General features: G+C 42.2%; 2 protein-coding genes across 2 annotated transcripts in view; one reads left to right on the top strand and one right to left on the bottom strand.

Annotated features, from left to right (window-relative positions):
- LOC120030911 (histone-lysine N-methyltransferase 2B-like) overlaps positions 1 to 7,525 on the top strand; it is a 52,770-nt gene extending 45,245 nt beyond the window's left edge. The window contains exons 30-33 of the mRNA XM_038976419.1: positions 547 to 654; positions 1,189 to 1,272; positions 4,479 to 4,608; positions 4,808 to 7,525. Coding sequence (XP_038832347.1) covers positions 547 to 654; positions 1,189 to 1,272; positions 4,479 to 4,608; positions 4,808 to 5,083 — 598 coding nt within the window. The 3' untranslated portion in view covers positions 5,084 to 7,525. The remainder of the gene's footprint in view (positions 1 to 546; positions 655 to 1,188; positions 1,273 to 4,478; positions 4,609 to 4,807) is intronic.
- A 400-nt stretch (positions 7,526 to 7,925) lies between these two features.
- Positions 7,926 to 12,207, bottom strand: igflr1 (IGF-like family receptor 1). The gene is made up of 6 exons (XM_038976906.1): positions 12,077 to 12,207; positions 11,760 to 11,952; positions 11,580 to 11,619; positions 11,202 to 11,310; positions 10,647 to 10,754; positions 7,926 to 9,797 (listed from the first exon to the last, which is right to left on the bottom strand). The coding sequence occupies exons 1-6, from the start codon at positions 12,177 to 12,179 to the stop codon at positions 9,475 to 9,477; spliced, it is 876 nt and encodes a 291-aa protein (XP_038832834.1). The 5' UTR covers positions 12,180 to 12,207; the 3' UTR covers positions 7,926 to 9,474.
- Between the last annotated feature and the right edge of the window lie 1,396 nt (positions 12,208 to 13,603).

The following is a 13,603-nucleotide window of genomic DNA, read 5'->3' as shown; positions in this document are numbered from 1 at the left end:
GAAAATGGGACTTTTCTTTTTTTAGCTGAGTTTAGTAGCCTACAGCAAAGTGTGTTTAAATAATTTCTAACTTGTTAACAGTTTCTGCTAGTTAGTTTTTGCTACCATGTGGGGTTTAGCTTGCTTGAGCCTGCTAACTGAGTGTTAATTCACCTGTTTCCATACATGTTTCATTTTAAAACATGTATCTTACAAAGGAGTTGTTTAATCTAACTTTTCATCTTCAAAGTGGAAACTAGTGTCTGTGTGGAGTATTGGTGAAATGTCTGTTTTGAATGTAGACAGCTGTCAGGTTTAGAGGAACAAAGGATGTCTGTGGTTGTTGTGTTTCAATGTGAGTGTCATCTCCAACTCCACAGTCTGAGTAAGCTGGAAATAAGACCTGTATGACGTCTATGCTGCTCCTTTCATTAACATATGAAGAGTGTGTGGGTGATGTACACATCCCAAATTCTACACCAGTGCTGGGCAAAAAATAACTATGATAAAGAAAGTCTGCATACTGTAAAATTTAACGTAACACCTTGTTCCTGTCTTCTCTTACAGGAAGTCCACCTTCGACATGTTCAACTTCCTGGCTTCCCAGCACCGCCAGCTCCCTGACATCAACCCCTACGATGAGGAGGAGGATGAAGTCCCACTCAAATCCACAAGGTCAGATTACAGAGTTATTGTATGCTGGCCATCGCAAAGGAAGCTAGCTAATATCTTAAAAAAGGAAACTTTGGCTTAAATACTGCAGTAGCTAGTCCATGAAAGATCTTGTCTAGCGGAACATTCTTAGAACTTGTTGTACATGGCCGCAAATGTTGTTCCTTTGAAAAACAACTTTCACATCAACAAATGATCCATTTATCAGTTGGTAGACATATCAATGTATTCGTTCAGCCTGATGAGTAACAAAGGAGCCAGCTGTACAACTACAGGTTTACATAATCGTTTTTATAGCTGTGACTAATTCACTATTGAAATGTTGTCTATTCCTGTATTTGTAACTCCCCTAAAGTGATCTTTGTGGTTGGACTAAACCATTACGTCGTTTCTGCAACTCCTTCCCCTAGACAAGCAACGTTAAAAATGTGTTCTACCCTCTTGTGTCTTAGAGTCTCTAGTGACTCTTTTCTCAGAGTTCAACGTGAAAGGTCAGAAGCACATCATCATCTTCTCTGCTTATCCCTTTTCTCCTAGACGTGCCACTAGCTTGGAGCTCCCCATGGCCATGCGCTTCAGACATCTGGAGAGGACATCAAAGGAGGCTGTAGGCGTGTACAGGTCAGCACACAACTAGTCCTGGTCAAAGCCAATACTATGGACAAAGCCTGTGACTATGATCATGATTCTGGGCTAAAGAGCTCATGCGTTTCTCAGTGGGGTGCAAACTGACCCCACAATAGGTCATTTGCGGTCTGTCTGGACAGGAAGCAGTCACTGTGGTTCTCTACAGCAGGTATTCCCAATCTGGGGTACGGGCGTACGCGCAATGCCGTCGGGGGTACGCCAAATAAAAATGTGGTTCACTTTACCCCCCCCCACATTTTCAAACAGTCCATTTATATTTTCAAACGTACATCTGGGTGAGGTTTTTTTCTCGCCTGAGTAGCCTCGTTTCACTGCCAAAAATAAAATTATATCATCTAGTGTTCAGTAAAATAACAACACAATGTCAAATATAGGTAGCCTAGTGAAATAATTAACATCCAATCACATTAACCGTTACTCTCTCACGGGAATTCCACTAACGGTCCATATGTAGCCAAACGTAGCTGCTGCTCATGTTGGTAGCTGCTGCTCATGTTGGTAGCTGCTGCTCATGTTGGTAGCTGCTGCTCATGTTGGTAGCTGCTGCCCATGTTGGTAGCTGCTGCCCATGTTGGTAGCTGCTGCCCATGTTGGTAGCTGCTGCCCATGTTGGTAGCTGCTGCCATGACAGGGAGACACAGTGGAGTGATAACGCATGCAAGCAGTTGCTCACTGCAGCATCCACCGAGAGGCTCTTGCTGCCAAGGGAATGCCTGACAGTTTGAAGATGTTTTGGACACTACAGTGAAAATGGTTAACTTTGTTAATTTGGGAAAGGCATGCTGCTAGTGGGACACCTCGACAACATCCGGTGAAATTGCAGGGTGCCAAATTCAAATTAAATTACTATAAATATTTAATATTCATGAAAATACAAGTGTAATACATCAAAATAAAGCTTAACTTGTTAATCCAGCCGCCGTGTCAGATTTCAAAAAGGCTTTATGGCGAAAGCAAACCATGTGATTATCTGAGGACACCGCCCTGCATACCAACACATGAAAAACATATTTCAACCAGGCAGGTGCGACACGAAAGTCAGAAATAGCGATATAAAAAATGCCTTACCTTTGATCTTCTGTTGGCACTCCAAAAGATCACAAATGGCCATTTAGTTCGATAATGTCCTTTATATCCATAAAAACTCAGTTTAGCTGGCGCGCTTCAGTCAATAATCCATCCAGTTTCCCTCCATCAAAATGCATACAAAATGAATCCCAAACGTTACTAATAAACTTTTCCAAACAAGTCAAACAACGTTTATAATCAAACCTTAGGTATCCTAATACACAAATAAACGATACAATTTAAGATGGAGAATAGTATGTTCATTACCGGAGATAAATAAGAAAGAACGCGCTTTCCTCCACGCGCTTGGAAACACTACAGCCAAAATGGGAGCCACCTAGAAAAACTACAATTTCTGGGTCATTTTTCCAAAAACCAGCCTGAAGCTCTTTCTAAAGACTGTTGACATCTAGTGGAAGCCCTAGGAACTGCAATTTGGGAGGACTTGGGCTTATAATTATAGTACTAGCCATTGAAAACAGTGGTAAGCTGAATTTGTTTTTTTGGGGGGGGGGGAGGTGGTTTGTCCTCTGGGTTTCGCCTGCCATATCAGTTCTGTTATACTCACAGACATAATTTTAACAGTTTTAGAAACTTTAGTGTTTTCTATCTAAATCCACATCCTAGCTTCTGGTCCTGAGTGACAGGCAGTTTACTTTGGGCACACTTTTCATCCGGACGTGAAAATACTGCCCCCTATCCCAAAGAAGTTAAAGCAAGGCCCCTGAATTCTCGTGTATTTTCTGCAGTATGCAATTATATGGGCAGCGACCAAGTAACGCTTTTACAACATGCAGAAGTATGCTGGTTATCAAGGGGTAAAGTATTGACACGAGCTTAATGTTTTCTTTACTGACCATAATTTTCACTTGTCTGACCGCTTGCATGATGATAACGAGTTTCGCACACGACTGGCCTATCCGGGTAATGTTTTTTTCTCTCCTGAATGATCTGAATCTAGGATTACAGGGACTCTGCAACTATATTCAATGTGCGGGACAAAATTGAGGCTATGATTAAGAAGTTGGAGCTCTTCTCTGTCTGCATTAACGAGGACAACACACAGGTCTTTCCATCATTGTATGATTTTTTTGTGTGCGAAAGAACTCAAGCTTACGGACAATGACAAATGTGAAATAGCGAAGCACCTGAGTGAGTTGGGTGTGCAATTACGCAAGTACTTTCCCGAAACGGATGACACAAATAACTGGATTTGTTATCCCTTTCATGCCCTGCCTCCAGTCCACTTACTGATATCTGAACAAGAGAAATCGAAATTGCAACAAGCGGTTCTGTGTAAATTTAATTTAATCAGAAGCCACTGCCAGATTTCTGGATTGGGCTGCGCTCAGAGTATCCTGCCTTGGCAAACCACGCTGTTAAGACACTGATGCCCTTTGCAACCATGTACCTATGTGAGAGTGGATTCTCGGCCCTCACTAGCATGAAAACGAAATACAGGCAGAGACTGTGTGGGAAATGATTTAAGACAGACTCTCCAATACAACCCAACATTGCAGAGTAATGTGCATCCTTTCAAGCACACCCTTCTCATTAACCTGTGGTGAGGTATTCACAATTTTCGATGAACAAATAAGGTTTTATATGTAAGATGGTTAAATAGAGAAATTATTGATTATTATTTGTGCCATGGTCCTATAAGAGCTCTTTGTCACTTCCCGCGAGCCGGGTTGTGACAAACTCACACTCATTCTTATGTTAAAGAAATATATTGTATAGTGTGTTTGTGTGTGGCAGGCTTACCAAGATTGCAAAAAACAACATTTGAGAGTGCGCTGACCCTGATGCTAGAGGGGGTACGCAGCTGGATGTTGAATGTTTCGAGGGGTACGGGACTATAGAAAGTTTGGGAACCACTGCTCTACAGCTATCACAGCAAACTAGGGACTGAGGCATGGTTTATATTTCCTGCCCCTCCCCTTTCTGCTATTCTGTTATTCTGCTGCAAAATGAGTAACATGAATTTCCATTGACTCAGGATCAGATAATAAAAATAATGTGATCCATTGCATCCTTTTTAATAGCCAAGGAGATTAGCTATGGGAACTGTTGTTCATACTTGAACCTCTTCTGACATCTCTCTGGTGTAGGTCTGCTATCCACGGTCGAGGTCTGTTCTGCAAGAGGAACATCGATGCTCAGGAGATGGTCATTGAGTATGCCGGCATCGTCATTCGCTCAGTGCTGACAGACAAGCGGGAGAAGTACTACGATGGCAAGGTGAGATCAATCAGTCCAGAGTGTGTTTGCGGAGACGACATAAATCCTATGGTTCATCCCAACGAGACCTTATTTGGTGGATTTGTTTTAAGTCCACTAATTGTGGGCTTGAATAAATACATGTTATTGATACCAACATAATACATGTTCCTTAAACTAAAACTAAGTCCCCTGTCTCTTTTCCCTCCTTCCTCCACAGGGTATCGGCTGCTACATGTTCCGTATCGATGACTTTGACGTGGTGGACGCCACCATGCATGGCAATGCGGCGCGCTTCATCAACCACTCGTGCGAGCCCAACTGCTACTCGCGCGTCATCAACGTGGAGGGCCAGAAGCACATCGTCATCTTCGCCTTGCGCAAGATCTACCGGGGCGAGGAGCTCACCTACGACTACAAGTTCCCCATCGAAGACCCAGCAAGCAAGCTCAACTGCAACTGCGGGGCCCGGAAATGCAGACGCTTCCTCAACTAGGGGCAGGAGGAGGACTTGGTACTGCCACAGTCTCTGCAGGGGGAACAAGGCACAAGGAAAGGGGATGAGAGCAGAGGCAACAGATGAAGAGGTTAAAAGCCTTAAATTAAGGTTTTACTGGGTTGGGAGGTGGGGGAGGAGAAAATACAGGAAAGGATGAGCCACTACGAAGAGACTGGGAGAGGAACCAGGGCCAGGAGATGGGGGAGCAAGAGAGAAGAGGCCACACAGGGACATGTATCCATAAGCCCACATTGGCTCCTAACCGATATGCACCTGCCAGAGGTTGGGCAAGTTCGCCACAGGAGAGAGCGGAAGTAGCTACCGTTATAGCGTGGGTTGTTTCTTGAGAACAGGATACTGAACGCTGCAGACATCTTGTGGTTATGCTGGTTCTATGTTGCATGAAGGTATTTTCCTTGACGCCATAACGTCAAGCACTTTCTGTTGAAATAAGGGTGGACCAGAAAAGCTAGACTTGGAGAGATTCCTCATCTTTTTTTGTCGGGGGGGCAGGGGGAGATTTTTAAATTTTGACACCCATAATCATGTTGGCTCCATCCTCTACAGTTGATCCCTTAGCCATATCTCCATCTTTACTTGATTTATGAATCATTGTTTTATTTATTTGAAGTTATTTTTCACAGAGCTCATCATGCGTCAGGTTGTACATATTTGCTTTCCGTTGACTTCAGAGAACCATGGTGCTAGATATGATGGGCCATAGGCTTTGTGGCTCCTAGGTCAGAGACCCTGCAAATAATACCTATTTTTCTATCCATACTCCACTCCCCTCTCACACAGACCGGGGAAGGGACCTCCATTATGTTCAGTTAAACGGTTAGATAACGGTTAGTGTCACCCTTAAAGAGTTTGCTGCAGCTAGATCATATCTTTAAGAACTTTCCCTTCAACATTTTTGTATGTAGCAAACACTACCCAATCCAAGAGTGACGAGTTTAGCTGGAAACCTCAGTGCGTCTTTTTTTATTTAAAAATATATTTTATTACTATCATGGCAAATGCTGATTACCTTTTGCAATAATATTAGGCCTACTGCTTTGCTGCGCTCCAGTTGCACATCTTTAGTGAACTAACAAAATCCAGACTCCATATTTCTCAAAGTACTGACTTCTCTCTGACATTCTCTGCAATCCACAAAGGGTGGAACACTGTGTTAGACCACTAAGAGATGTGTTATAAACTATATATACTCGACTGTGTGGACTGACAGCACCCCTGTGCACTGGAGATCTCAAGCATAGCGTTAGTACTGTACTCAGCACCTTAACGTTTGCTGTCGTACAACTTTAGAAAAGGCTGTCAGTTCATTCAGACATATTAGGACATGAAATGTACACCCTGTTGTTCACATCTTTACAATAAGAGATTGCTTGAGCTCTAGAATAGTTGTATTTATTCATGTTTCTGTTCAGATTTTGGACTGGTGAAACTAGCTGTGCTTTGTATAAATGGTGGTCTAGTGGGAAATCTTCCTCCCCTCGTTTCCTCTTTTTGTTTACTTTGTTCTTCTTTCTCTTATTTGAACCTTGATGTTTGGGGACAGTTGTGTATTACATTTCAGCCTTTACACAAGACATTGTCCTAAAGCAGGTATTTTTTATTTGTTTTTGATTGTATTTCTTTGTTCTGGTAGAATTTTCATGGAGAAAGTACAGCAGGCCTTAGTATCGGCAGGCCATATAACAGGAGAATATCAAGCATTTGAGTCCACGCTGTTCTTCCCATCTGCATGCTACAGAGAACCCTTCAAGATAGAGATAATAATCTAAAGGAAATGAGCACTGTCCTTTTGAAATGTAATAACCAGTTAGGAAGAGCTTAAGCCCACCAGCCTGCGTGACCAATCAGTGAGATGGAGCCTGTATTCCCATGTGTCAATCATCTAACACCCTTAGTTTGACAATAACAGGATACATCTGTTTCAGGGATACGGCTATCCTTAACCTTGCTTCCTTTTCCTCTGAAAACCCCGCTCAGAGCAGGTTTCTCTATACCCACTCCACTCCCCAACCTCTTGCCAGGATTCTACCTCAGTTGTTCTGACAGAAAGAATACTAATGCAAAAAAGAGGATGATGACAATATAATAAGAGTAACTTGGTTTTAATGTCCTGCAGAGCTGGCCTGTGTGTTCGATGAAGCATGCAAAGCACTAGTTGGAAACCTGAAGTTACCATGACGATCTCTCCCAGAAATGGTTCAGAAAGCTGTATGTTCTATATGGTAGGGTTATTTTAAACTATAACAAAGTGTTAAAGACATGAAAATATGTGTGAACTTGTCTTTGTTACCTTGTACAAATAAGCCCTGAGTTTGTAAATAATTGTATACATATTTCTAAACCCGTTTAATTTTTCTATGCACTTTTTTTATTTATAATGTTATTTGCTTAATAAAGATGTTAAGATGTTTGAACAAATCAGACTTGATCATTTGAAAATTGAATTAAACAAATGCTAATATGACATGCGATATTTGACATAAGATGATAATGATTGTGAGGGCCAGGTTGGGAACTTAACACTTGTTCTGAGCGCCTGAGATTTACTGTGCCATCTGACACATATCAAATCAGTTTCCTTGATCTTGTGTGAGGATAATTTTCTATATACTGATCTTTACAGGAAACCTATTGATCGTAACAGTTTGAGGGCTTGATAGCTGTCACCCCCGCTTCCCATGAAATAGTTTGCCCTACAGCCAATTCTGTCGAATCAAAAACAATCAGATTGACAGAAATATGGCTGAGATGCAAAGAAAATTCAAGGAGAGGGGGGTACAAAAATCCATAACCAATTCTTACACAGGGACACTCAATCTTAAATGAATAATTGTTTATTTGTCAGCGTGCTGGAGAGGTTCCAACCAACTCAATGCACTATAGTACACATGTCTGTCAGAAAACTCTGCCAGGGCAGTCCCAACCGTTGTCTTATATACGGCTATACACAGACAAGTTATATTTGCATGATTTGGCATAATTCATTAATCATTACCGTTTTGTTTCATCCATGTGACTGACCAATACTGTTTCATAACGTGACAGACCAACACCTCACGAGACTTCTTTCTCTAAGCTGATACCTTGAATCTGAGATCTTTCGTTTGTTCTCAAAACACGGTCTGGGCCTACTGCCAAATGTCAGCTACTCATAGGTGTGATTTGTACAGTCAGCCACTTGCATGAACACAGAAATTGGTGTATAGAACACAGAAATTAGATAAGAATGGCACAAACATTAAAATGTCCCTTAATCTCTTTCAAGGACAGTCTTGCAAAAAGCAGCATTCTTGCATCCTCACTACCCCTCATTTAAAATGCTCTGAACAAATTAAGGGAATCGTTCACAAACATTGCCACATTCTACGATCCGCTGACACTATCGGTAATGTGTTTTCGGACCCTCCCTTGGTCGTATTTTCACAGGGCAGAAATCTCTGATCAATTGGTAAACTGATTTACCACCCCAAAATACTCCTGCACAATGTCTATTTGCACCTCTACCGGATGGAAACTACAAGTGTAACAGCTACGCTCAATACAATGTCACTTACAAATGTAGATCCTTTAAACACCCCCAAATAAAGGTGTTATCACGTGCTTCCCTAAGGCAGTTATTTATCTTAGAACTTGTCCTTGTGGTAAAAATGAACACTCGATTTCATACCTACGTTATATCGGCATCAAACACGTCACCCTCCCTAGGAGAGGGGTGACCTCGACAATTTGTTAAAACGAGAGGCTGCCTGGATCTTTACTTTAAAGACCCTTGCTCCCCTCGGTCTCAACGTAGACTGATCTGAAGCCATTACCTTGATCTTGCTATTCATTATAAATGTTTGTAGGCCTATGTAGCAAAATGTTATCTATGATTGTATGCTATCCATTCATGTTTTTTGTATGTTCTATTTATATCTGAAAATAAACAAATGATATCAAGCCACACCCGGTCATGATTAGAGACACTTGTGTGTGTGTCCTTCGACACAATATAAACTAGTCACCCCACAGTGTTTGTCATTATACCCTGATGAAGACAGGTTGTCTGTCAAAACATTGGTTATTAGGTTAGTATATTATTGCATCTGAGCTCCTAGAGTGTGCAGCTCTTCTTTTTCAGGACACCGGGGTTAACATCCCTGCATTAAGTTATAAGTGCCATGTTATCGCAGTTAAATATCTTACTTGAACCCTAATGCAAAATAACAGTGCTCCCAATCACTGCCTTGGGGCTTTGGGGTCCCCAAGAAAAGCATGCCGCCTACTGGCCCTCCTGTTACATCTCAGTGCCTTGGCAGGGGGTAGAGACTCGCGGTTGTATCTGGATGGAGCCATCTCTTCCGGACCCAACACAGAACACACCCAGACTAGAACACCTTAAGCAAGCTGAGCTTGGTGAGCACCGCCACTGCGTCGTTGCGGTCCATCTCTCTCAGCAGCCTGGCCAGGTGTCCTACAGTCCAGTCTGGGTGCTTGGTGGTGACCCCCTCCAGCACGGCCCTCAGGGGGCTCTTGCTCTCCCTCAGGGAGTAGGTGTAGGTAATCCAGGTGGCGGGGAATGAGCAGCGAGATGCTAGGTGGCTGGTGTTCTTCACCCCAGGGCTCTCCGGGTCCAGCAGGATCACAAGCTCCTCTAGAACATCCAGGTTGTCCAGAACCGTCTGCAGTGGCGCCGACTGGAGGTCAGGACCTGGTGAGACGAGGGGAAATATCACTAAGGGTGAGTGACATGCCTGTAATGCTGACTTGTGTCAATCCAGAGCCAAATACGTAAATCAAGTATTAATGGGTCGTTCCACGAAATGAGTCCCTTTTGGGTGGAGAAAAACCTGATTTCACCTCATTTTAACATTCTGTCATGAAGAGCACACGGTCAACTTAATAAAAAACATGATTTCCCCATATCAAGAGGTGAAATAAAATAACTACTATATTAAGTGACTAATAAAGTAACAGGGTTGACAATTTCATCTTAAATTAGCCATAAATCCCCTTTTGACGGGGAATGGAAGCTTGTGTGTAACAGGGAGGGGCAATTGAATGCAAGCTTCACAATGTAAATTGTTGGGTAACAGGGTTGACGTGTTCTGCTTGACCCACTCAGTTTTCAACCTCAAAACACCAGAAAATGTACAAAAAGAGTAGAACCAGCTCACCTGCTTTTACACTATGATTTGACTATTAGATGTTTAATGTTTCTTTTGAAACAATTATTTTAAAAGGAACAGTTTAACGTCTTTTCAGTCTTCATTGAATTATCCATGTGGTCTACATTAAAGGGCACTTCATTTAATATAACAGGCTTTTAAAATTAAATATGGGGCACAATTTCGACTTAAAATATTAAAGACACAAAAGGGACCCATTTCGTTGAACCAGCCACATGTCATGGGAGATTTGTGCTGAAATTCATGTGGCGCGCTAAAACATCAAGAGCCTTTTAGCAACTTATGGAAGAGTAGTGATGTAGAGGTACTAGTAATACCACTGAATAACAGACTGGTAGTAGCTCTATTAGTAATAGCACTTGATAACTCACTCAAAATGTCCTCTAGGCTCCTGGTCTCTGACTGTAGCAGAGCAATCTCTTCATTGACAGCTGCTGTTGTCTTACTGCTCTGTGACCGTTGGTGGGTATTCTCCTTATCTGTGTCAAACCACAACCATTCAAACATAGGACAGGAAAAAAGTGCTTTTTACACAGACTAAGGTAAGTGGAAGAGTTAAAGCGGTTTTAAGCAAACATGTCAAACCAGTTGGTCTGTGTTAAGCATGACAGTTTGACATTTTTTATTCTCCCTAATGCTCATCATCCTGCTCACCTCTGAAGCAAAAAGCTCTTGATCTTCTCCTTCTCGTCTTAATATAGATGAATAAGAGAAATGCAAGTACAGAGAAAACCAAGATGACAGTAAGCACTATCCCTGAAAGACCACAGAGGAGTGTGACAATGAGCAGTTAGACATGTTCAGCAGTATCCTAACAAAACAGTTTAGTCATATTTTTGAATGGTGAAGGACTGGTATTATCAAACTCAGTACCTTTTAAATGACTTCTAAAATGGCTCATATTTGGGGGTTGGGTTGGAACTTACACGCAGTCTGATGGTTGACATGTAATGTCGGATCAATGTGTTTGGCTGTGGTGGGATTTGATGTTGACACTTGGACCCTTAACGTTGTTGACCGTTGCACCCGTTGAGTCTGAAATTTATGTGAAGTCAACATATTAATTTTGTCATTCCTAATGTAATACATTTGTTTTGTTTGCTCATTGCCCTATTGAGAAGACATTGACCAAAATTGAAAACATTTGTGAATAAATATCCTCCCTGGGGCACTGTTGTTGATGTAGTTAGAGTCCACAGATTAATAACAGCCATGATAAATTTGAGAGTGGTCTTCAAAGTCTACCACACAGACGCTCTTAATTAAATAGCATCGTCAGCTTCATCATCATAGGTGAAACTCACCGTGGTACTCAGGGCTCCACTCCAACACCGTGGCTGGTCCCTGTAGACATAGGGTCTACAGTTAAACATTTTACTCAAACAACCAAGCACAGATAGTTGTAGCACCAGATTGAAAACAAATGGCCATCCTTTATTTTCCTATCAAGATTTGAAGCTATCCCAGAGAGAATTTGCGCTCACCTTGCTACACAGCGGTGTGTGTCTGTCGTTGCGTTGCATTCGAACAGCTTTTGAAGATTTGGAGCGCAACGAAAACAGGGTTGGCATTTCACGAAGCTCCCGTTATTGAAGGTCTGTGCGGCACACGGTCGAAACGGTCTTTCCGCTGTTCCCCCATTGTCAAGCCTGCCACAGTTTGGACTAAATTCGTACCCTGATCGAAAATAATATTTGTTTGTAGACCACAAGTGCGCGCTGTGCACACAAAAACATCAAAACGTAGCAACATCAAAATCTTTATTTTAAATCAAGTTATCTTTGCAGCATGTCGAGCTCACCTGGTCGGATCAGATTATGTTGATGACATGGCACACATGTATTACTCAACTCATCCCAAAATGTATCCAAGTCATCAGAGCAATGATGAGAATAGTGGCCCATTTCGTTCAGAGAAGACGTAAGGAATAGACTAGGCTCTGTTAGAGCAAGCGAAACAGCAACCCTCTGTCTCAGTATTTCAGTGTTGCCAACTCCTCAGTAAGGAAAGTAGCTATTGGCTGTCCTAAAAGTAGCTAGAAGTCGCTAAATGACGTCATCGCCTAATGTGCATAATTGGCCATGTGCATTTAATTGTGATGAACGCTGTAGAAGAGAGGAATAATGTTGTGGGAGAGACAGAAAGTGAGTAAAAAACACCCTAAATATGTTTTGAACTACAAATGAACTTTCTTCTGTCAATTCTTGTTTTTTTTTAAATGTCACAATTCCAACCCTCCTCCTTTATCTGGGCTTGGGACCTGCAAAAGTGACCCAAAAGAGACACAGAGTTACTTAGTTTTTTCATTATATATATATATTTATTTTTTAATATATTCCCGCCCTGAATGTGGCGGGATCAGCCAGCGGCGGCTTCCCGCATGCGCGATTCATTTGCAGTCTGGACGCGGAGGGGTGAACATCTCCTGCTCTGACTGCAGCTGGGAGGGATTACTGCACGAGGACTGGGCCGCCTGTGAGTGCTTTGGAGGGGTGTGGCCCGCTGCAGCACCCGCTGCTCGTTGAGAAGAGTAAGAACGATATGTGCTTTCACGTCAGAGTCTCCAAAAGTCTCCAATAACACCAGAAAAAGTAGCTAGATTTGTCGCTAGTCGCTTTTTTGAAAATGTGTCGCTAGAGGGGTCTGAATACTCGACAGAGTCGCTAAGTTGGCAACACTGCTCAGTATGTTTCGACCTTGTATCGGATTCTGTCTGGACCGAAAGTGTATGGCATGTCATCCTATTTCTATCCAGAGAGCATCAGATAGGCCTACATGGGCATGATGGTGTTTGTTCTTCACTGGTTTCCCTTTTCTTGTGGCAACAGGTCACAAATCTTGCTGCTGTGAGTGCACTGTGGTATTTCACCCAATAGATATGGGAGTTTATTAAAATTGGGTTTGTTTTTGAATTCTTTGTGGATCATTGTAATCTGAGGGAAATATGTGTCTCTAATATGGTCATACATTTGGCAGGAGATTAGGAAGTGCAGCTCAGTTTCCACCTCATTTTGTGTGCACATAGCCTGTTTTCTGTTGAGAGCCAGGTCTTTCTCAATAGCAAGGCCATGCTCACTGAGTCTGTACATTGTCAAAGCTTTCCTTAAGTTTGGGTCAGTCACAATGGTCAGATATTCTGCCACTGTGTACTCTCTGTTTAGGGCCAAATAGCGTTCTAGTTTGCTCAGTTTTTTTTATTCTTTCCAATGTGTCAAGTAATTATCTTTTTGTTTTTTCATGATTTGGTTGTGTCTAATTGTGTTGCTGTCCTGGGGGTCTGTGGGGTCTGTTTGTGTTTGTGCTTTCTCTGGTGATATCGTTTCAGCAC

Source organism: Salvelinus namaycush, chromosome 37, assembly GCF_016432855.1.
Source record: "Salvelinus namaycush isolate Seneca chromosome 37, SaNama_1.0, whole genome shotgun sequence".
NCBI lineage: Eukaryota > Metazoa > Chordata > Actinopteri > Salmoniformes > Salmonidae > Salvelinus > Salvelinus namaycush.
Note: the sequence above shows the minus strand (reverse complement) of the source record. Positions and strands in the feature narration are given on the sequence as shown.